The sequence below is a fragment of the Manacus candei genome, unplaced genomic scaffold (genome assembly GCF_025592945.1).
Source record: "Manacus candei isolate 608988 ecotype Guabito, Panama unplaced genomic scaffold, ASM2559294v1 h1tg000016l, whole genome shotgun sequence".
Lineage (NCBI taxonomy): Eukaryota > Metazoa > Chordata > Aves > Passeriformes > Pipridae > Manacus > Manacus candei.
In genome coordinates, this window is record NW_026138064.1 from 3,569,811 (window position 1) to 3,594,767 (window position 24,957).

The window sequence follows — 24,957 nt, forward strand, 5'->3', positions numbered from 1 at the left end:
GAGTCTCCTGCAGGGCCACAGGTCCTTCCTGAAAACCTACTCCTCTATGAGTGTTGGGAATGGCTGATTTCACTTTATGAACCCCTGTCAAAGGTTTTAGCAAAAGTGGTATTAATAAGATGTTGTAAAACTGTGACTTACAGTTAGATGGCAAAATTCACTCGTATTATTGTATGGCACAATCATTGGAACAATGATTCAAAGTTACCAAGACACAAATCAGAGCTATCATGCTACAAGGCTATGTGCAGTATCAGTCGCTTAACAAAGACCTACCTTTGGTAAAAATGTCTCTCTTTTTACCTTGAGAGGTGGCCCAGCTCCAGGGGAGATAACCCCTATGGAGCCACACTGCCTAGCAGAGAGAGCTCAAAGGCGGCTCACTTAGGCTGTCGTATTTATGGATTAAGTGGTTTACTCATAATCAGGTTGCTTACAATGGGAAAAGTATTCATGAGACTGACTCGTTGTGCCCATAATTTTCTTTGTCCTTGACAAATGAGTCTTGGAAAAGCCACTCGCTATTCATGTTTTAATTGCATTATTGGTGTTCCGAGCTCATGAGCATGGATGCTCACTGGGTCACTCTGCTCCTGTGTGAGTTTTCAAAGAACAGATAAAACTAGAAGAGTCCTTGGCCCATTAGTGGCTCAGACCTTTATCTCCTCTGGAACCTCTACCGAACAAGTCCTCGTTAGGCTGAGGGACTGAGTAACAATGGGTACCTCTCACAGGACACAGCTCCTGCCAGGAGCCAGCTCTGGTCTGGGGTCTCCACAGGCTGAACCTTCCTTTAGAGCATGTTCACCTGCTCTGGCTTGGAGTCTTTTCTACTGACTTTGCCATAGAGTTGCACATTTTCTGCTAAGTCATAGAGTATGTTCTCAGCATTTCTTTCTTGCATTGGTTTTGGTTTCTGTTTTTCTTTCCTTTACTCTTCACTTCCCAGTGTTCTTAGTTTTTCTTCAATTTTCTCCTGTGAACTACTCTTATTTTCCCATGTGTAATGGAGCCTTCTAGCAAAGAAATTTGGGCTGCTTCTTGGTTATCCTTCTATGTCCTAGTATATACTATTGCTCTATTCCATCTACAAACAGACACTTCAGAGAAAAACCTAGTGCCAGTGTAATCGCAGGTAATTGTGTTGTACTTACCTATTTACTTTCTGAAAATTCCACACAGAATTAAGACCTGTTCTGCTGAAATACTCATCTGTTTGGTTGTGTTCAGTTACCTGAGTGTTAGCATTATTACATTTTGTGATACTGAAAATTTGTGTCTCTAGAGGTACTGCATTTCTAGTGTTATTTTGATGTTTACAGAATTCTTTCTTTTACTTTCATGGATACTAGTTTTGAAAATGTATTTAACTAGATAAAAGTTTGTCATAAAAAGGGCTATAATAATTGAGAATTCATTTATCTGCTTTTAGTATGGATCTTATGAACACTAAATTACATTAATTGAGTTGGTTTTCAAGTTGTTATCTGAGCCATTTTGAAAAAAGAAAGACCAGGGCATCACTTTTATAATGAACTCCAACAAACTTCTGTTGAATTATTTTCATTAATTGAAGTTGCTTGTGATTTTTATGGAGATACGATGTTGTAAATATCAATTTAAGTACATCGCTTAGGCCGGATATATGGGAAGATATTCCATATTTTTACCTGGAATGGCTTTTAAGAGGCATGCAATTCAAGGGGGGAAAAAAAGTGACCTGAGGAAAAAAAGTGACACAGCCTGAAGCTGTGTCAGGGGGAGGTTTAGGTTAGATATTAGGAAAAGGTTATTCACCAGAGGGTGTTTGGGCACTGGAACAGGCTCTCCAGGGAAGTGGTCACAGCACCAAGGCTGACAGAGTTCAAGAAGCATTTGGACAACTCTCTTAGGCACATGGTGTGATTCTTGGGGCAGTCCTGTACAGGACCAGGAGTTGAACTTTGGTGATCCTTGTGGGTCCCTGTCCAGCTCAGGATATTCTATTATATGATTTATTGCCAATTAAACAGAGTAGGATAATGAGAAATAACACATCTACAACCAACTTCCCCCAGGCTCAACTTCACTCTCAACTCTTCTGTCTCATCCCCCTGATCTGTGCAGTTCATAATGCTTTCTTCCTGCTCCACTGTGGAGTCTCTCCCATGGCAGACAGTCCTCCGTGAGCTTCTCCCCTTTTCTGGAACTACAGCTTTCTTCAGGGTACGTCCACCTGCTCCAGCATGGTGCACTCTGTGGTCTGCAGATGCGTTTCTGCTCCACCATGGACGTCCATGGGCTGTAGGGGCACAGCTGCCTCACCATGGTGTGCACCACGGGCTGCAGGGGAACTTCATCTCTAGCACCTGAAGCACTTCATGCATCTCCTTCCTCTTTGACCCTCATGTCTGCAGAGTTGTTTCTCTCAGTTATTCTCACCCCTCTCTCAGCTGCTGTGCAGTGTTTTTTACCTTTTCTTAAATATGTTATAGCAGAGGCACACCGGTGTTGGCTGACAGGCTCAGTTTTGGGCAGCAGCAGATCCATCTTGGGGCTGGGTGGAACTGAGTCTGTCTGACATGGGGCAGCTTCTGGTGTCTTCTCACAGAAGCCCCTCCCCCCCGCAGCTTACCCCGCCCTGATTTGATGACCTTAGTGAAGGAACATGCAATGAATTTAATTCATAGTTCATATGTAATGTATAATTGAACTTAAGTATTTGAAATGATCTCTCATCTGCTGTATCCTTGGAGGCTAATCCTAACTCCGTCAAACATTTATCCTTTAATATTTTCTATTTTTGCATAACAGAGCGAAAACAAAGGGCACTTCAGTGGACTTTTATTACATTGTGCTAATGATAGTGATCTGGATGTTAAATGAAAGCAGGGGCTTCTTATGCTTTTTGCCTTTTAAGCAAGTAATTAGTACCATCCAGCTCGTTAATTTTTTCATTCTATGAAATTAGCAGTTTGCTAAGATGTTGTCTTTCTGTAAAAAGTGTTGATCTTCCCTGACAAGAAAATTTTGCCTGTTTTGATACCTGGTCAAAGCAGAAGGATTAGAAGGTGATTTATTGTGAATAAAATGCTTTCCAAATGCTATTAAAAAACTAATACATGCTGTTGTGTCTTCAGACTTCTGAAAAAATGTCTGTGACTCCCAAAAGAAGAAGAGGAGGTTTTGTATGATACTGTTTTAATAGGGAGTGTTTCAAGTAGTTCTATGCATTTGTTTCAGGTTGTAAAAGTAAATTTCTGCTTGAGGTCTCCTGATATTTTACTAAGGCAAGAACATTTGTATTAATATGAGCAGGAAAGGAAGTTTTTGGTGGTTTGCTTACATATTTCTGTTCAATAAAAAAAAGTACAATTCCTCATTCTTAAACAAGTTTATAGCTAATAGTTAACAGTACAGCGATGGAGAAAATGAGGAAAAATCTTGTCTTGAACTGTATAAGCAAGGGCTGCTTAGTAAGTTTAATTTCATTGTAAAGTAGCAGTTAAATCTTTTTTGCATCTTTTTTTTTCCCTACACATTTTCTTCTGTTTTCACTCAGTGTTAGAAAATTAACAATTCCAAAAGCTGATCTGACAAACTCAAGTCTGCTTAAACTTTTAAGTTTGCCCCTTTCAGTCATCTTGGAAATGCTGAGTATGGCAGCTTGTCTGTAGAGCTTAGAGCCTGGGGTGAAGCAACCCTGCCACTTTGAGTTGTGAGGGTTTTTTGGCTTGCCTTGGTTCTTCTGTGTTTTCTCATGCATTTTATGATGCTCACAAAAAAAATCTAAGGGTGGTTTTAATTTCTATATATTCTATATGTTAGGAGAGGACAATAAACTCCTTTTCTCAATCCTCCTGGAAATAATGTCCCTGTTTTTATTTTGCATAAACATTAATCTGTTTCCTTCCGTTTTTTGTGATTTCCATGACTGCTAGTGCTGTATGAGTTGCTACTAAGTGCAATTGAAGTTTCCTGTATTGTTTAGTGAACAGGGTTTGCTTATGGCTTGGGATGATAAGTTTATGATTTCTCTTTATAGCAGTTAGGAACGTGCAAGTTGGATTGTGACTATGTTGATCTCCAAAAGGGAGATGCTGAACATGAATGACAGTTCTTCATCTTCTATTTCTCCTTCTTACTTCTGTTTTCTCTGTATAAAACTTCAGTTCATTAAAAAACAAACAAACAAACAAAACAAAACAGAACAAAAAAACCAACCAAAAACCCCAAAACAAAAAACCAAACCAACCAACCAGCCAACCAACCAAAACCCCAAAACGACAAAAAAGTACTGTCTAGTAGGTAAAAGTCGCCATATCTACTGAATTGACAGAGCATTTGAAGGACTGATTTTTCTTGGTGCAGATAGTCTGTCTTAAGATAGTAAGTAGAATGTACTTTCCTAGTAGGAAACTCATAAAAAATGCTTTTCAAGTCATCAAAATCTCTCAAAATAAGTTCAGATATAAAGGCATTCAACTTTTTTTCATGGATTCTGTTGCCCTTATGAACCATTCTTTTAAGTTGAACTTAATATTAATTGTCATTTTATATTTTTAGTTAAGCAGGAAAAAATACACAATGTCTAATTGTTGAATGTTAGAAAGCATTCAAAGAATAAATCCTGTTAGGATGAATTGAGTTTCACTTCTATAATACAGGAAAATTCAAGTCACAGTTCTTTATTGAATGTATAAATACTGTGCTTCCTCTGATAGAGTGGGCAAGAGGTTTCTTATCATGAAATATTTCTTTTTAAAATATACACTGTACTTATGCTCAGCAGAACAAATTTTGGAGAAGGTTCATAAAAACATTAAGACCAATCATATTTCTCTTTTTTATTTTCCTTCTTTGAGTATTCATATCTGAAAAAAAAAATGTTTCGGTAGCAGAAGACAGGAATTTGCAAAATATAAATTAATTTATAAATTAAACCAAGAGTCAAAGTATATTTTAAAACTTACCACTTTCATTTTTAAAGTATTTTAAATATTAAAATATAATTTTAAAATGTAATTTTAAAATATAATATTAAAAGTAATTAAGTAAGTGTGGATTGCTGCCAAAACAAGGGGATCCTTTACAGCCCCAGCTGTATGTTTACACCTTTTCTTTTGTGAGAGGTGACCAGCTGTTGCCTGCTGGCACATTGACCAGTTAATCTGATGGAAAATTAATATACTGCTGAGGTGGGCAGGGGTGAGGGCATCATCTTCCTGAACAAATGCAGAGGAAAATACAAGGCAACCATCAACTACAGTGGGCAACTGGAGGTCCTTTTCTGCTGGGCAGCTTTCCAGACACTTCCCCTAGACTGTACCACTGCCTGGGATTGTTATGACCCAAAGGCAGGACCAGGCACTTGGCTTGTTAAACCTCATCCAGTGGGTCTCGGCCCATCAATCCAGCCTGTTTAGATCCCTCTGCAGAGTCTTCCTGCCCTCCAGCAGATCAATATTCCCACCCAACTCAGTGTCATCTGCAAACTGGCTGAGTGGGCACTTGATTCCCTGGTCCAGATCACTGATAAAGATATTGAACAAGTTTGCACCTGGCTTCATCTTCTTTGCACCCGCCCTTCAGGTATTTCTATACCTTTATGAGATCTCCCTGAGTCTTCTCTTCTCTGGTGTGAACAGTCCCAGCTCTCTCAGCCTGTCCTCATAGGAGAGATGCTCCAGTGTCTTCATCATCTTCACGGCACTTACTTGGAACCTCTCTAATATGTTCATGTCTCTCTTGTATTGGGGAACGCAGAACTGCACACAGCCTCATCAGCACCGAGTACAGGGTAAGGATCACCTTCACTGACCTGCTGGCAATGCTTTGGCTAATGCAGACGAAGATACCATTGGTCTTTCTGGCGGGTGGGCCTTGGCTGAACACCAGGCGCCCACCCACGCTTCTCTGTCACTCCTTTTCTGAGCTGGACAGGGGAGAGAAAGTATAATGAGAGGCTCAGGGGTCAAGATAAGGATGGGGAGAGATCACTCATGTTACTATCACAGGCAAAATAGTCTCAAGTTGGGGAAATTAGTTTGATTTATTACCAGTCAAACTGTAGCAGGATAATGATAAAAACAAATCTTAAAACCACCTTCGCCCTACCCCTTGGTTCTTCTCAGGCTTAACTTTAATCCTGAATTCTCTGCCTTCTCCCCCTCAGCAGAACAGGAATGGAGACTACAGTCACTTCATTTCACATTGTCTCTGCTGCTCCTTCTTCCTCAGGGGGAGAACTCCTTCCGTTACTCCAGTGTGGAGTCCTTCCTGTGGGAGTCCTCCACAAACCTCCAATGTGGATCCTTCCCATGGGCTGCAGTTCTTCAGGAACAGGCTGCTCCAGTCATGGGTGGACTCCCTTTCTCCATGGGACCACGGGTCCTGCCAGAAGCCTGCACCAGCACAGCCTTCCCATGGGTTCACAGCCTCCTTGGGGCATCCAGCTGCTCACCCTCCATGGGCTGCAGGTGGATCTCTGCTCCACCATGGACCTCCATGGGCTGCAGGGGTACAGCTGCCTCTCCACGGTCTTCACCAGGAGCTGCAGGGGAATCTCTGCTCCAGAACTTGGAGCACCTCCTCTCCCTTCTCCATCACTGACCCTGATGTCTGAAGAACTGCTTCATTCTGACTTCTCTCTCTGGCTGCAATTGCTCTTGTGCAGTAACTTTTTCACCTTCTTTAAATCTGTTGTCCCAGGGGTGCCACCACTATTACTGATGGGCTCGGCCTTGGCTGGTGGTGGGTCTGTCCTGGAGCCGGCTGGCACTACCTCTCTTAGTCAGTTTCTGGCAGCTTCTGGCAGCTTCTCACAGAAGCCACCCCCTGTAGCCTTCCCATTACAAAAACCTTGCCATGTAAATCCAATACAGCCTTCTCTGCAGCAAGGGCACACTGCTACCTCATGCTCATTTTGGTTTCCATGAGGACCCCCAAGGCCTGTTCTGCCAATCTGCTTCCCAGCTGGGCAGCCCCCAGACTGTGCTGGTGCTTGGAGTTGTACTTCCCCAGGTGCAGGACTTTGCACTTCCCCTTGTTGTGCTTCATGAGGTTCCTGTCAGCCCCTTTTTCCAGCCTGTCAGATCTCTCTGGGTAGCAGCATGACCATCTGGTGTATCAGTCACTTGTCTCAGTCTGGTCATCTGCATTATATACCTCTGTTTTTGGCAACGGCTCTCCCAACCACTATGTACCTGTTTTGTGAGATGCTTTTTATTGATATTGAGGATTTATTGATGTTGTCTAATTTGACAGCTTCTTGCCAAACACGTTTTTCTCTGCATCTTTGACCGAAGTGTCTTAAGTGGCTACATTTAGTGCATTAATGAATCCATAAGCTGATCCCACTACATATTGATTATCCTGTGTTATTAGAAGCAAAGTACTTCAAGTTGGAGGCCTAGCTGCTGTTCATTTGTTGAACTCAATATTGTTTGTATACCCAGTTGTTGCCTAAGCATGATGTTTTGCCTAAAACAAAATGAGGACTCTACTTTGGCTGAAGACAGAGCTCAAGTAATCCTTGCTAATTTTCATGATTTCAATGCATAAGAAGCAAGAAAAGGGATTAAACTATGAGAAATTATCATCTGTGATAGAGTTGCATGTTAATCTCCATAAATTTCAGTCATCTTCTAATTTGTTTTTTCTTCGAAGGTAGTGATGATTAAAGGTGTGGTTTCTGCTTCTGGCTTGTTCACTTGATACTGTACATAAAATGTTCTAGTGACTAAACTCAAGAAAGAGATTACTATAATGTGCTTTATGAACTTGTGGTTAATACAGAGCTTTCTTTTTCTGTAGTTGATTTTTAGAAATTAATAATTTAATTGCTATTCTTTCAAAAGACATACTTCTAATTTGTGTGACATTAAATTGTTATATTGTTTATTTTTTATTCTATTTTGAATTTCAGCTTCTTGGCCACTCTCCCCACCTCTCCTTCTCTCCCCTCCCCCTTCAATCTTCATGGTAGTTGCTTTTGTTTTTCTTTACTCTCTTGTTTTATGTAATTGTTTTTTGCTATGTCTGTGAGGGGCACGTGGGATAAAATACCATGCTTACATTGCCCAATCCAATTTCCATTTCCCTTTCTCTACTTTCATTCTAGTCTTTGTCATCAATTATATCATTTTACTTCACTACTTCTGTTCCCTTGGGATCTCTTACCCAAATTGAAAACATAACAGTGGTATCTAGATGTCCACAAAATGAACCTAAGTAATTGTGTAATCTTATTATTGAATCTCTCATCCTCACTTTTTCCCCTTGTTATCTCATATCCTTCTGTGTTGCATGGTACCTAAAATTACATTGAAATTGCTTCAAGATAGTGCTACCTTTTTTTTTCCCTCTTCTTTTCTTCTAAATGTAAAATTTGCTTGTGCAGCTGTCTAATCCGAAGTACCAGGTGCATTAAACTTTCATCCATTTCATATTCATCCAGCTGATAAAACTTATAAAGCATTTGGGGATGAAATTGGACTGTTTTTAAGTAGAACGTAGAGATGTTAGGCATATGTGTATTTGTCTCACTAGAGATTTAAATTCTTTGCTTTTTTAGACTGTTTCAGAGTATTACTCTTCCCCTCACTCTTATGGTCGGCATTCTAAAAGCCGTGAATTGTCACATATTCCTCTAACATTAAAGTGTGTTCTCTAGTGAGAATTGAAAGCTGTTATAAAGAAAACTTCATATTTCAGTTGAAGGGGAATTATTAGTGATCTAGTTTCTCAGTTCCTTTCCTTTATTTCCTTTATATAAAATAAATTTCCTTTATTAATTGTATACCAGCTAGATGTTTGTAGCAGACTTGATGTAACCAATCTCAGACTTAGTAAAGCTGGCAAAAATTAAGCATTTATTTTTTGCTCTAGTCACTTGAAAATATATATTCATATTAAAACCAAAATCAGAATATTGTAATTCTGTATATGTTAAAACTCACTGTATTTTTTCTGCATTTTTTCTGCATTTGTTCTTCAGAGTTCTTGCTTGTCAAGTGCATTTGCAGTATGGTCTAGAAAAAAAAGACACAATTTGTTGCATAATACAAATAAAAAAATATATTAGAACTTCTAGTCAGATGGTTTACAAAGACACTGAACAGCTACGGTTTTGTAGATACATCTTAAAGAGTAAAAGTAATGAAGCCTTCTGTTTTTATAGTTGTCTTGACTTTTGTGAAGCATGTCAGCATGTCACACTTGTGTTTTTGCTTGTTTGTTTGTTTTTAAATGATTTTGGTTTTCATCATAAGCACAGTCTTGTGCAATGCTATGTCTTGCAGCTTTGTGTAGTTCACTAGTGAAAACTGTTTAGATCAAAAAGTGGAGACATGAAAATTTACATTAAAAAAGGAATTAAGATTGTATCATCTGCTTGCATAAGTGGTTTTGGACAACTTTGGCATATTTTTGGCAAGCTGGAAACTAATATGAAGTCTATTTTTAGTTGTTTGTGACTGAATCTTTTGTGCCATCCTTTAGCGAATAAAATTTGCAAGTTTAATGATGATTAATGTGATCAGATTTTTAAATTCTGCAAAGAGTTCTGTCGCTGTTTAGCCAGCGTGGCTTCTTATTGTATGCTTAAGCACTTTTGATTTATAAGAAGCATTTTTGGTCCATGTGCCCTGAAATGGAAGGAATTTTTCCTAAAATACATGGATTCTAATTGGTTTCATGTCAGAATCCTGCTTTTTTATTTCATCTTTATAGCAGTATTTTGACTATGTGTTCCAGGGGCTGGGAGATGTTTGGGCTTGAGAGTTTTTTTTCTTATTAGTATTTATCTTAGAAGAATTAATACATAATACATGTTAAAGATTTTTTATTATGACTTGACAGTTTCCTTCTGCCAAAATTGGGATTCTCAAAAAAAACCCCACAAAAAAACTACTATATGTCTTCAGTAAGACAGAATGTGATTTTCTAGCATAATTATGAAAAAAACCTTAAAAATTTGAAATTAAATATTGTGCTGACTAGAATGGGGAGGAACAGTTGAAGTTAAAGCAGGAAGGAGAGTAGTGGTTTATGCTGATACGACCTCAGTATGTGAAAGGATAGAAAACTGCTTAACTAATGTAAGTAGTCTGATCTCAATAGTTTTTGTTACAGTATTTTCAAAAATAATTTGTAGATATAAGTTTTCTGAAATGGATATTAAAAGTAAGTAAAGTGCATAAGAAACAGATACCTTAATGACATAATGGTTTATTACATGTTGAATTAAAAGTAAAGTATTCTCCAAACCTGCAATATGCGCAGAAACATTTGGTGAGAGTTGATAAAATTTGCAAACCTTAATTCTTGCTATGTCAGAGTTTGACCCTTTTTTTGCTGCTGGTAGACCACACTGTGCTGGTGTTTTTATGTGTGAAATATTCCATGCTTTGCATTTTGTGTGCTGAGGAGGTTTTTATATTTCTTCCTATCATCCGAAATATGTTTGAGAGTACTTTTTGTTTATCAGTATTGAATGTATCAGTTTCTGACCCTGTGTGGAGCAAAGGGGAGGGACAGGAGGAATCAATAGAACCAGTGCAGTCTTTACTTAGATTGGGCTAAAGCTTATGAGAGAACTCACTAATGTATTAAAATGCCTCAACAGGGATTTGCTGAAGAACTAGTGCTGTAATGTGTTATCTGCTTCTATTTTTACAGGTTCTGAAGGATGACTGATGCTGGTTTCTGTGATGCCACTTGACGTCTCCGGCGCTGCGGATTGATAAGGAACATGCAGATTTAACTGGACAACGTGGGCAGAAAGCACCAGTAGCGCCACTCTTTTTCAGCTCCCTAAGTGGACAGAAGTACAGTGTCATCTGTCTGCAAGGGAAGATTCTTCAACAGCTTTTTACAGCTAATAATAGAGACAACATAGCATCATCCACCTTCCTGATTTATAGCGCATCACCTTCCAAGACAGATGGTCTGTCAGCAGCTGGAGGATGCCCGCAGAGCACACAATAATGAAGTGGTGAAATGATACTGCTGCTGCTGCCGCCTAATTGTCAGGATCACAGCCGATAGAACCACGCTGCCCTTTTTCTGCTCACTTAATCAGACCAGAAACAGCAGGGTGGACATGGCTGGCCTCGTTAACAACCTGCTAATACTGCTTCTTCTGTTTCAAAACATCTGCTTGGGTTTCAGAAGCCCGCTTTCGGTCTTCAAGAGGTGAGTTATGCAGGAAAATGTTATGTGTTGAATGCATGCAGTCATGGTATTAGAAAAGTGTGAAAAAGCATGTCCTAGATTAAAATGTGTATGGTATTTGTTTGGTTTTGCTCATTGCTAGGAATTTTCTCTCTGCAATTTTGAAATGGCACTCTTGTCACATTGAAGACAGAAACTCATGTTTTATCCATAGGTTGCTCATTAAAGGTGAATTTAGGATGATAACACAATAAAGCAGAACTTTTTTAGATAACACTAACAGGTGTATTTGAGACTATACAGAGAGTAAATATATTTCAGATGCCTGAATTAGCTTGTGGTATAAAATGATGTTTTAGCAAGAAGGTATCAACTAAGTTAAAACTGAGCAATCCTGGGAAATTTAGGGGTGGTTTGAATGCAAAATCACATAGGTAAACTTTAATGTAGTGTGACCAAGAGAAGTAGCATCTCAGCTCCTGAAAAAAGGTTTTACTGTTAGTGAGTTATATTGGGTACTGTATTTATCATGTTGCTTCTGTATTTATTTATACATGAAAATACATATTCAAAACTTATGACAATGTTACATCATGTTTCTGATGTCTTACCATTAAGTTCTTTACAGTGATCTACGTTTTTTGTATGATTTGTTTCTGTATTGCATTCAGTACAGAATTTGATATTCAGGTGAAGCTGAAGTTTTACTTTGCTACTCAAAGTAGCATAGAAGTTGCTATAAATGTCATAGTGTTTCAATTAAAAGTTTCCCATTTGCATATAATTTAGATTTAATCTGTATACAATTATAAATCAGACACATAGGCTTAAAAAAACTCCAAAACTGTTCGGAATTATTAACAGTACCTGACCTTTTACAGTGAATTGATTCTGTGTCTGGACATCCATGTGACTCAGACAATTATTAGGATGAGACGATAGGTTACATTTTCGGCTAATGTTCCCAAACTAGTCTGTCTGATTGCTCAAAGGAACTACTTCAGTAAGTACTGGATAACTATGATGTTTTCCTCAGCTCATGAAGGAGTGAAATTTTCAGATCACTCCTGGAACTACTGAGCATTGTCAAACTTCTTTACTAGTTCTGTAGACCCTTCTTTTTAGAAAAACATAACAAAAATTGATATTTAAAAAAAATCTTTTTTCCTTCTTTCCAAGATATAAAGATACAACCAGATCTCTTTCCAGTGAATGCCTTGGAAGTGAGCAGCCAGTGATTTCACTTGGTCTGTCAGATTTTGCATTGGACATTCGCATGCCTGGGGTGACACCTAAGCAGGTGAGAGAATTGCAGTTTTTGCCACGTACTGTTTTTTAACAAGCTAGGAAAACAATGCCTTCCCTACAATATCAATCACATAAAAAATCAGGAACAAAAAAGTCAGGATAAGGTACATATCTATGTAGGTACATATCTATGTTCAGAGAAGAATAGGCAACAAAAAAGTAACCTCAAATGAGAGAATAATCTTTTTATCTGATTCATTTTATTTGTAAAATGTTGGTTTCTTAAACTGAATTGTCGAAGTTTGTTAAAATGAGGAATATGAGTTTTATAAAGTGAAATATTTCCAACTGTGCTAGTAAGACGTGTTTATTTGGAGTTGCAGTTTATACCAAATCTCAGATGAGTGAATTTAGTTACATTAAATTGTGCATTGCTGCAACTTTGGCAAGCTGAGAGAAAACAAGCAAAAAGCATTTTAAAAAGGCTAATACTTTAGACCCAATATTTTAACCCTCAAAATACTCCATGAAAGCTACTATGAAAAGTTATAATGGTATACTCTTTCAGGTATGAAGTTGATTATATTCTACTGAACCGAGTAAGTGAAAATGAAGACAAGATTTATAAAATTAGCATTAACATTTTTAAGATTCACATAAAAGTATCAGATTTGACTGTCATTTTCACATGTAGTTTCATTAAGCAAGATAGATTTTTTTTTTTGCAATGAGCCATTGCAGGGAATTATATATATCATTAAAAGATCTACATCTCTTTTAGAGGGCTGCAGGTGCTTGAAAAGAGCAGTATGTTGTGCTGCAGTAACTGATGACTCATTGTTGCAGATAGTACTTTCAAAAATACTGAAGGGAAAATGCAGTTTTCAAGTTATTGGGGAACACCCCTCTGGAACATGTAATTTGGAGCAAGAGCTGTTATTCCAGTGAAATATACTTCTGGAAAACATAAGTATAGTTTCTGCTAGATCTTATTTGTGTGCAGCAAAATGATAAACTTCTCCTTCAGAAAGAGTGAAAAGTACTCTCAGTTCATGCAGGTTCACATTTGTAATTATGTTTTATTGATTTTACCTGAGGAGCCATTAGTTGAACTGCTAGGAAACACATACGAAGAGATCAGTCTATTCAGATTCTTATTAAAAAAAATAAAAACCAAACCCCAAGACAAACAACAAAAGGCTGGAGTAGATAATAGAATAAATATCATACTTCTCACATTCATGGGTATCTGTTCCTTTTATGCACACAGTAAACTGAAATACTGCAGTCTAGTACAGAGTTTGAGGAAGTACAAGGGAAGATAGTAATAGAAAGTAACTTGCCCAGTTAATTTCTAAAAAAAATAAATGAAAGTAGTCAATGTACTTTTATTTTCTTCTCTCGGTCTCACCCACCCTTCTCCTCATTTCCCTTCCTCCTTCCATAGTGTTCCATATTAACTGTTCGAGAAACTTGTTCCTCATTTAGACAAGGTCAACAGGTAGAAGCAGTGGCAGAAAAGACAATCTTTGTTTCCTTGCGTTTCACAGGAGAGAACCAACAGCTTCATAGTTCTAATGCTGTCAGTTCATTTTTGTGGCAGAAAGAACACAAAAGTGAAGAATCCTCTCTAGAGAGGTGTCTCAGTCTGAGGAGACTGGAATGTTTGCTAAAGAGGATGAGTTATGAAATAGACCAAACTCCTCTCTCTCAGCAAGTGTAAATTCAAAATTAAGGGGCTTTAATAGAGGAAGTGTGGAAAAAAACCAGAAGAAATAACAACCCTTTATTAAAACATATATGTATGTTGGCAAAAACAGTAACAGAACACAAACTAGACAGTAGTCCTAGGTAAAAAAAAAAAAAAAGTCTGAATGAATACTTCTCTGTCCTTTAGCGCAGTCCTAATCGTGGCCTCGTTCTAACAGGAACGTAGCCCTGTGTACCCCTGTGTGGTTGCAAGCTATGCTGGTGATGGTAGATGCCTTCAGTAGGGTCGCCCATGCCAGACAGGTCAAAACAGCAGGGTCAGACACAATACATCTGTGGGCAGGATGAGCTCGTTAGCCTTCTGGCAGTCATCCTAGGAGAAGGACAACTCTAATCCCAAACCCAGGCAGATGGAGCTCGCTTAGCCCTGTAAGGCCATCCATCTAAGAGAAGGTCAGTCTAATCAAACCTACATCCTGAGGACCTCACTGCCACCGTCCAAGTTCGCTCGGCCCTGGCAGATGAACCTTAGGATTAAAGGGTGGGTTCAGTTCCATGCATACTGCATCTCACCTAAAACTCGGTTGCGCAGGCTTGAAGGCTTTACCCACATGCAAAAAGCCCTGTAGCGACGGGCAAGGGTCGAAATGGCAGGTGAAAGGTGCACTGGAAGCCGCAGACCCAACCCTGCATGCAGGTGGTTCAGGATATTGGTCATTTGAGACTGACCGTAGATGACAGTCTCTTGGGGCAGCACCCTGAACGACCAGGCAGCCTTTTCAAGGACAGCACTGCTTGCTCCACTCGGAGAGGGGCCTAGAAAAGGTGGCCTAAACAAAGCTCATCTCCACCTTCACCCGGTTGGTTAACCGCAGGCTAACGAGTATCTTCTTCCAATGCAGTCGCACAAAGATCAAAGGACAAAGGCCTACACCTGCCTCCAAAGGTGTACCTAAATTAACTCTAGCATGTTGGAACATCAGAACCATGCTCGATTCTGACGTCCCGAGCGATGTTCTGCCCTAATTGCCCGTGAATTGGCTCGTCTCAACATCGACATTGCTGCTTTCAGTGAAGTTCGCCTTCACGAGGAAGGCAACCTCAGAGAACATGGTGCCGGTTACACACTCTTTTGGTCAGGTAAGCCCAGAACCGAAAGGCTTCAGGAGTCGGCTTCATGATCAAAATCTCTATTCTTCCCAAACTCAAAAATCTGCCAACAGGTCATTCTGACCAAATTATCTCCCTACACCTTCCACTCCACAACAACCAACATGTTGTCCTCTTTAGTATATATGCCCCAACTCTCCAAGCTGACCCTGCCGAAAAAGATAAATTTTACACTGACCTGCGCCGCCTTACCCAAAATGTGCCTGCAGATGATAAGATCATTATCCTTGGTGATTTCAACGCCAGAGTAGGTAAGAATTTTGAAGCATGGAAAGGAATATTAGGCAAGCACGGTGTTGGAAACTGCAATGATAATGGTCGACTTCTGCTAGAATTCTGTGCGGAGCAACAGCTCACCATCACTAATACTATCTTCAGCAGAAAAATAGTCTGAAGACAACCTGGATGCACCCCAGATCTAAGCATTGGCACCTAATCAATTATGTCTTGGTGCGACAGAGAGATGTCCGCGATGTCCTCCATACCCGCATGATGCCCAGCGCAGAATGCCAAACAGACCATCGGCTTGTGTGCTGTAAACTCAACTTTAACCTTAAATTCAAACCCAAAAGGGTCAGTATCCCAAGGAGAAGACTCCAAGTTAACAATCTGCAATCAACCACAGTGAGAGACAGATTCCAGGCAAACCATCAAACTAGGCTCGAAAACCATTCCATAGATTCTGCAGATTCCTTCCCTGAATCAACTTGGTACCATATTAAAAACAGCATCCTGCAATCCTCTGAAGAATCCTTAGGGTTCTCCCTCAAGAAGAACAAGGACTGGTTTGATGAAAACAATCAAGAGATCCAGGAATTGTTGAGGAAGAAGAGAACCACTCACCAAGCACACCTTGCACTGCCATCCTGTCACACAAGAAAAACAACCTTTCGTCTCGCATGCAGCAAGCTCCAACAGAAACTCCGTGACATCCAGAACAAGTGGTGTATCAGTCTAGCTGAAAAAACACAATTATGTGCAGATACGGGTGGTCACAAAGGATGCTATGAGGCCCTGAAAACAGCATACGGGCCTACATATCAGGTCCAAAGCCCTCTACTCAGCGCTGATGGGCAAATGCTTCTGACAGATAAAACCTCCATTCTGAATCGATGGTCTGAACATTTTCAGACTCTTTTCAGTACCAACCATATAGTCCAAGACTCAGCAATTCAGTCCATCACGCAACAACTGCTAAAGTATGAATTGGATACTGCCCCCACTTTGGGAGAAACCCCCAAGGCCATACAGCAGGTGAAAATCAGCAAGGCAACTGGGATTGATGGAATTCCACCTGAAGTCTGGAAACATGGGGGCCTTGCACTCCACACCAAATTTCATGAGTTTGTGGTGCGCTGTTGGAAATTCGGCGAACTACCATCAGACCTTCGTGATGCAGTCATCATCACTTTGTATGAGAAGAAAGGAATTAAATCAGACTGTTCAAATTACTGTGGTATTACTCTGCTCTCCATTGCTGGCAAAATCCTGGCAAGAATACTCTTGAACAGACTAATACCTGCTATAGCAGAAGAAATTCTACCTGAAAGTCAGTGTGGTTTTAGAGCCAACAGGAGCACAACAGACATGGTATTTGTTCTCAGACAACTGCAAGAGAAGTGTAGGGAACAGAACAAAGGTCTCTATGTAACCTTTGTCGACCTCACCAAAGCTTTTGATACTGTGAGCAGAAGAGGTCTGTGGCAGATTTTGGAATGTTTAGGATGTCCCCCCAAGTTCCTCAAAATGATCATCTCACTCCATGAGGATCAGCACGGCCAAGTCAGATATGGCAACACACTTTCTGAGCCCTTTCTAATAACTAATGGTGTGAAACAAGGCTGCGTTCTCGCTCCAACCCTATTCACAGTCTTTTTCAGCATGATGCTCCAAAGGGCCACGGCAGATCTCGATGATCAGGATGGTATCTACATTTGATACCGTACTGATGGAAGTCTATTCAACCTAAGGCGACTGAAGGCCCACACTGAGACCTTAAACCATCTTGTCCGGGAGCTGCTTTATGCTGATGATGCCGCCCTTGTCGCTCACACAGAAGCAGCTCTGCAGCGTTTGACATCCTGCTTTGCAGACTCTGCTGAGCTCTTTGGGCTGGAAGTCAGTCTAAAGAAGACAGAAGTTCTCTATCAACCAGCACCTCAGGAAGTCCCCCATCATCCCCATATCACCATTGGCCAATCAGAGCTCAAATCAGTCCAGCAGTTTAATTACCTTGGTAGCCTCATCTCCTCGGATGGTAAGATTGACCAAGAGATAGACAACAGGTTAGCAAAGGCATACAGTGCCTTCAGAAAGTTTCATAAAAGAGTTCGGTGAAATAAACACCTGAAGAAAAGTACCAAGATCAGTGTTTACAGAGCCATAGTGCTGTCTACTCTCTTATACGGATCCGAATCATGGGTCATCTACCGCCACCACCTGCGACTCCTCGAACACTTCCATCAACACTGTCTCTACAGTCCTAAACATCCACTGGTCAGATTATGTGACCAATACATCTGTTCTAGAACAAGCAGCAGTCACAAGTATTGAGGCCATGTTGATGAGAACACAGCTGTGCTGGGCAGGAGACGTCTCCAGGATGAAAGACCACTGCCTCCCTGAGATCCTACTTTATGGTGAACTTGTCACCGGTTGCCGCATGAGAGGAGTCCCGAAGGGAAGATACAAGGACTCCCTGAAACAACATCTCAGCCTTGGCCATATCGATCACCATAACTGGTCTACTCTGGCCTCCAGTCAGGAGACCTGGAGACACACCATCTATAACGCTGCTGATGCTTTTGAGAAAGCACGCACGATCACCCTTGAGGAGAAAAGACAATGCAGAAAGAATTGTGCCTTGCAGAATTTAGCACCTAAGGAGTCTTTCTGCTGTGCCTTTTGCAACCGGACATGCCTGTCTCGTATTGGCCTTTTTAGCCACCAATGCGTTTGCAACAAATGTGGGTAGAGCCCTTCCCAAATCTTCATTCACGAAGCCCAGCCGTGATGATGAATCGTAGCCTGCAGGGAGTGCTGTTGGATCACTGAAGGTGTAGGGCCTGCAGTTCTTGTTGTTCTCAGATGACGGTGTTCCAAGGCTCTTCTCTTCTCTCCCAGCAAGCACAGACCAGTGAAAACCCAGTAGGTCCCGGCTGGAGTCACGAGGCAGTGTGCGAGCCGACCGAGTCCGGTGGTCCGGCCTCACCAGGATGGAAAGCCAGAAAGAAAGACTTCCAGGCCTTCTCTCCAAATGCCCGCACGCAGATCCCTATTTCCATCCCCAAGAGCAAACTCCACAGTCTACCCCCTTCCCCTCCGTGCAGAGCCAGCCATCCCCTCCCAAAACTCTTTCCCTCTCCTTGCAGTCTCTGATGAGCCATCAGTGAGGAATGCAGCCTGGCTAGCTAGTTCTTTTGTAAGGCTAATTAACTCCCTTCCCCCTTCCCTATTCGAAGTCTGTTTCTCTTACAGGGAAGCAGGGAAAGAAAAATTCCTCTCTCAGATTTATAACCTATAACAAGAGGAAATCCTTCTCGATTAACTTCCTTCTAGGTCGCTATCTTCTTGGTGTACCTCTTGGCCCTAATTTTGGGCTTTTTTTTAAGGGAGTTCTGGACATGTATCACTGTTTGGGTCATGATTATTGCAGGTCCTGGGTTCTCAAGTATAACAATTTACGTAGGAAAGGCAGGAAAAGTTAGAAAAGAAAAAAGAGGAGGAGTAGAAATTACTGGAGAAGATGTGACTGAGTTAAATTCTAGAAAACAGAAGAGTATTTTGAGAGCAACACCAGGATGTTCTGTGCTATCTCTTTTTTGTCATGCATCTTCTGTGAAAAGAAAGTCTTGTTTCAACTGGATTGTAATGAATTCTGAATTCACTCTTTGGCCATAGATTAGTACTTTCTGGAGACTTCACAAAACTGAATTCTTTTGGCCTCTTTCTCTCTTTGTGTTACGCACACACGACAGTCTCATTTCCTATCTGGCATCAGAGCTAACAAACAGATGTATAATGGAACTAACCGGTTCTTTGTTTACAAGTCATAACCATACAATGTATATGTACAATCAGAAGGTCTATGTGGTGTCAGAACTGTTCTCAAAAGGTTGGAGACATTGGTTGTTTAGTCAGAAATATTGTCAAGCTGAAAAAAGAAAGGCACCTCCTGAAATAGTACTTCTACTGAGTTCAGTTATTCCACAGCTTCACTGTAGGCAATTTTATTTAATTTTATTTTCAAGACCCTTCATACTCCAGGTTCCCAGATAATGCTTGATGAAAGCAGATACTGAAAATTAACTATTTTGGATTCTAAGAATCTAACCTTCTGCATGTATTCCCTGAAATTAAGATGAATTTTTGTTACCTCCAGTAAGGTTGTACCTAGATTATGAGCAAAACATTATCGTTTTGCAATGATTACTGTATGAATTGCTGAAATCTCTTACTGTACAGCTAACATACATCCTAAGCTCTGTAAAATATGTGACTGGTTCATGGACGAAATATGTACGCATTTCCAAGCAGGAGGAGGAAGGGAAAGAAACCTCAGATTATTTTGTATCAACTTCACTTTGCAATGGTGATAATGGTATAATTTTTAGTGGAATGATTTGCAAATGGGCGGAGCCAAGTTTAACATTTGTCCTTGCATTGGTAGTTAAGTTGCATGAATGTAATTTGTGTATCTCATGTTGTCAAGGCTGGGGGAAAGGTTGCCAAAAACTCTGCATTTTTTTTCCAATGAGTTCCTGGACTAGTAAGGGGGTTGGGGGGGCCAGGATTTGCCTTACTGCAGGTAAGGCAGCAATAGCTGCATGGCTGCAGCTGCTCCGTGGTTGCATTAATGGGAACCAACCCCTTATGTGACTTAGGAGTTCACTACCTATACAGATCTGCCCTGAGTCGTGCATTCTTTTGACACATGAACATTTGTGTGAAATTGTTTATTTTTACTACAATATGAAGCACTGCTGCCATAGACTCTTAGAGTTAGGGTATAAAGTTCTAAAAAAAAAATCTACTTCTGAACCCAGGTTAAATAGAAAAGGTAGAATATTTCTAGAAGGCTTTAGTATCTTTGTTGTGTAAATGCATATAACAAGAGTACACAAGGACATTCACATAAGTTTTATCAGCTGACCTCTGTTCATCCTTCCCATCTTCTAGCAAAAACACGAGAAATGATTTCTTGTCTGTGCACATCTCTGCTCTGTGTAATCACATATTGTTATCACCATTGTACCTGTCCTTTCTCCTCAGCTGCATTTAATTGTTTACACCTTTTTGCAGTGTCTTCTTTTAAATTAGGTTTGAAGTTTCTCATAGCAGGAATTTTATCCTCATCTATGTGGATGTCCTTGTGAAGGTGCAAGTCCTGTCAGATTTTGAGTTCATGGGTGTAGCATTTGTATGGGCACGAACCCGGCTGCACAGTTTGTGTGGTGCTGAATTAAGGTTACAAAGAACACCAGTTTAAATACAACTGTAACCCGTGATCTACAGCCAATCACCCCAAGGCACTCCACTACACATGTGTGTTAGAGTACTTGGGAGACTACAACTCCCAGAGTTGAGCACTCTTCTTGTAACATGAACCCCACACATGGGTGTAGAGAAATTCCAGTAGATGACATATTTCCTTTCCTAGACAGTGTTGAAGGTTAAAAAAAAAGGGTTTAAAATAGTTAATAGTGTAGCTATCAACCTAAAAACCACCTTGATGACTTTATAGCCTAATCTGTGTTACATGTAAATAAACTATGGCAATGAATGTTTTTCTTATAGTAGTAATCCAGATAACGTACATTGTCTTTGGCCAAGTATCTCAGTAAAGCCGGTGATATTTTTTCTAGATGGTCCTTTTTTATTATATATTTATTTATTCAGTATTCCCACATTCATCTTCAGAAAGTGTAGAAAATTTTTGATGGTTTGTTTCTATTCTTTTAATTCTAAACATTCCCAATTTAAAGGTAATTTCTATTCTTTTGTCTTTTAATAGTCTGATACCTACCTCTGCATGTCAGTACGCCTGCCAGTGGATGATGAAGCCTATGTAGGTGAGTATTGGCTAACTGGAAGAACTTAAGCAAACTATTTTGAGGAACCTCACTATTTTTTCTTTTCCCTTTGACTCATATTGACTTAATCTTTGGCTGTCAGGGTTTCCAAAATTCATTTGTCATGGCTAGCATAAACAAACTAGAGAGGGCTACTTAGAGTCAAGATAACAAACTGTATCTGAAGAGATTAATTGAGTAATTGTAGTTAAGGAGCTTCATGCAGGTGCCTCTGGCATGTCAGTACCAAACAGTCCCATTTGTAAAGTATTGGCTTCCTGTCTCTGGCCAGATACTTAATTCTGCTCTGCTGAGCAGGCTGTTTACTTACCTGCTGGTACAGGCTGTAAGTCCTTTGCACTTACAGTCAGTGTTGGCTGCAGGAAGATTTTACTTATCTGGGGGAAAAAACAAACCAAACCAAAGCCTCTCACATCTTTTTTTTTTTCTTTTAAATGTCATGGCATGAGTAAGATGGCAGACAAGTAGAGGGAAATGCTGTAGTAACTTACAAATGCTGTGATCATAGAGATTGGCAAACCACCAACAACTGTTCAGAAAGTTGTTGAGATCCTTTTGGTTTTATTGTGCCTTGCTTGTGAACATACAGTTGTTTGGGTAGAGAGAAGGCCTGTTGGTTTGGCTGAAGATAGTTTCACTATCAGAACATACTATAAACTGAATAAAAAAAACAATGAGAAGTCTTTTTCTTTCTTTACACTTTTGTTGCATTTTAGGGTATTTGCACTTAAAAAAGTATGGTGGAAATCCCATGCAGTTTTTGATGTAGTGTATTATGAGAGTACTCTTCCGTGTGGATTTCCTTGTGGAAATCCTTCAGAGACAGAAAATTATGTTTTGGTTTTCATGTTGTGTTACAATAACTAAAAAAATCTGAGTAGGTCTTCTTAAGTGTTTTCTCTGAATATCTGTTTTGTAAAGAGGTGAGAATCTGACCTCACATTTTTGTTGAGTGTGACCCCAGAGGGAAAAATATGCATAAAAGGGAGTGCGTGATCATTCTCTGGTAAACTGCCCTTGCTGTGCTATGTGGAATAGGCTCTTCTGATTTCATTGATTCACAGAGAGACAATACTACTAACTCCCTTCCTTAAACATTTTTTTATTTAGTGCTATTTTCATGGTTTAATTTATTATGAGGTTGTTGCACATCTAGTTCTGTCATTTGGTATCTGTATATGGTGAAGACATGTAAACTTTTTTCTATGGTGTGTATGTTTAAAAGGACCTACTGAAAGAAATTGCTTGAGTAATACCTATACAAAGTCTTGAGGTGAATCATGCCATGCAACCCGTTTTAGTTTTTTCTGAAGACTTAGAAAATTCTAACATGTTTTATATGTTTATATGTTCTTCATCTGATTTTTATAGAATTTGGCCACCTTTCCAGTGATCACTGTGCTTGAGCACATGTCATTACAAAGCAGAATAAAGTCTGGACAGAGAAACCATTCTAGCTGTCAGTGGAGCTTTGAAGAGTAAGAGGAACTTGATGAGGAAATTTTAAAAAATAAAACAAACCAGCTTGTTGTGTGTACATAATGTTAGTATTCTCATGTTAGTATTCCTTACAAGCTCTTATGTTTGGATGCTGAATTAAAACAAAATTACTTGGTTTTTTTTCCTTTTCTGTCACTTCCCCCAAAATGAATAGGCATATGGTCAATCTTAAGCATGTGATCAGTTCCATCATGCTTCAGTAAAATCACTGGAAAATGTTCTTCGTGAAAAAGATTTGTCAGATTTTTACAATAGGTACCATCACCTAAGAAATGAGATGCTTAGAATTTTTTCCTTAAATACTTCCGCATACTGTTAAGTGTTCTGAAGCTATCAACTTGCATGCATGCATTTTGTGTTACTTATTCAAGCATAGAAGACTGGCACAAGGAGAATTAATACTTCTTTTTAAAGGGGGATAGAGTTCTGTATTTTTATGGTTTAAGTAGAATCATTGCATTGCCAAAAACTGGTGTCATTGACTTTCCTTAAAACATACTCGTTTGTTTTGGGATAAAAACATCTAAAAACTAACATATGAACTATGACTGTGGGTTGCTGTTTAGTGATATATTGAGAAGACGGTATGTGTTCTAAAGAGTTCAGTATGAGTATGTCTGAATATTCATAACTGAAATGATAAATTGGGTTTCTGAGACAGTGTGATGGTAAAGCTGAGACAGAGCCTGCATCTTCTACCTTCAGTTCAATTCATTTGCACATAATGCTGCTAAATAAATGTCTTCTGTATTTTTTTTCACTTTTGCACTTTAAAAGGACACTTTTATGACCAAGTGTCCTTACAGTTTGACCAAGACTCACTAGTTTGTTCCTTTTGTTTACTTTTTGTACCTTTTTGTACCCTTATTTTTTCACCTCCTCCAAGAAATTGTGGAAGAGGAGGTTCTGTTATGGAACTGCAGCAGGATATTTTTGTTGCATATTGGTGAAATATAAGGGCCTTGGAAGAGAGAGCTTCATTTTTTAGTGTTGTTTGTGGGCAGCACTACATTTGTTAATAAGTAGAAAACTTCTTCTGAAACCTTTTTTCAATATTGTTACTAAATTCATATTTGAGGACTTTGAATTCAAACTTCAGCTTTGCCATTCCCCTAGAGATTTAAAACCCGTAGGCATTCGTGCTTGTACAGGGACAGTGGGTGTAACTTTGAACTGCAAAACTGGAGGGATACTCTACTAGATTACCAGCTTGTTCAGAGTCAGTTCTCAGATATTACCAGAGAAAGGAACTGATCCAACTTATTTATGAAGGACCAACTAGAAGGAGAAGGTAGACCAAGTTTTACCCTAGAGGTCTTTTTCAGGCATGCATCTCTATATTTTTGCAGATGCTGTTCCTTTTCTGTATTGTATTCTTTAGTGGAGGGTCAGACTGTCAAGGCTGAGATTTCTGTCTGAACCAGTTGTTGTTTTTCTGTCCCAAAGGGCTGTAAATGCTGACAAACTGAAGTAGGGGAGTGTTTGTTTGTGGGGTGGGTTGATGTACCTTTATGTTAATGTTAGAAGCATACCTTTTACTCCTGTGAAATGAAGTGACTGTGAGATTAATATGTAAAAGTTATTAGTAAGAGAGATTAATATGTAATTTTTCAAGAAAGTATCATTCCAGTTACATTTTTAAAATATATTGTGATTTTCTTCTGCATCATGTTTGATTAATGTTTATGAATAAGTAACCAAACTAGAAACTCAGTTCAGCCTTTAATGGTGCAGACATTAATAAAAATCACTCTTTCACTACTGAGCTTTAGAGATGGATAAAGGGTGCTCTACAGACACTCATAAAGATTGAGTCTGACAGAAAGCCACTCAGCCAGGAAACCTGACTGTCATCTTCACCTCCTTACATTCGTTCATGTGGGTGACCAGTGAATATCTTTTTCTTACTGGCTCTTAGTCCTTGTCAGATTGTGCTGTAGAAATGAAATGGAGCCTTCTACGTTCAGATACACAAATTTATATAATTAGATGGTTTATTACTTTTCATCCATGAACAACTCTGAGAAGCTGTGGTTTTTTTACTCTAGTATGGCATATATCAGGGAGGGGAGACAACGTGGCT

At 39.5% G+C, this 24,957-nt stretch overlaps 1 protein-coding gene across 15 annotated transcripts in view; it reads left to right on the forward strand.

Annotated features, from left to right (window-relative positions):
* Positions 1–24,957, forward strand: part of PAM (peptidylglycine alpha-amidating monooxygenase) — a 125,148-nt gene that overhangs the window by 37,280 nt on the left and 62,911 nt on the right. For all 15 annotated transcript variants that reach the window (XM_051782586.1, XM_051782585.1, XM_051782589.1 and 12 more), the window contains exons 2-4: positions 10,660–11,175; positions 12,334–12,454; positions 21,296–21,353. In XM_051782586.1, the coding sequence (XP_051638546.1) occupies positions 11,084–11,175; positions 12,334–12,454; positions 21,296–21,353 (271 nt within the window). In that variant the 5' untranslated portion in view covers positions 10,660–11,083. The remainder of the gene's footprint in view (positions 1–10,659; positions 11,176–12,333; positions 12,455–21,295; positions 21,354–24,957) is intronic.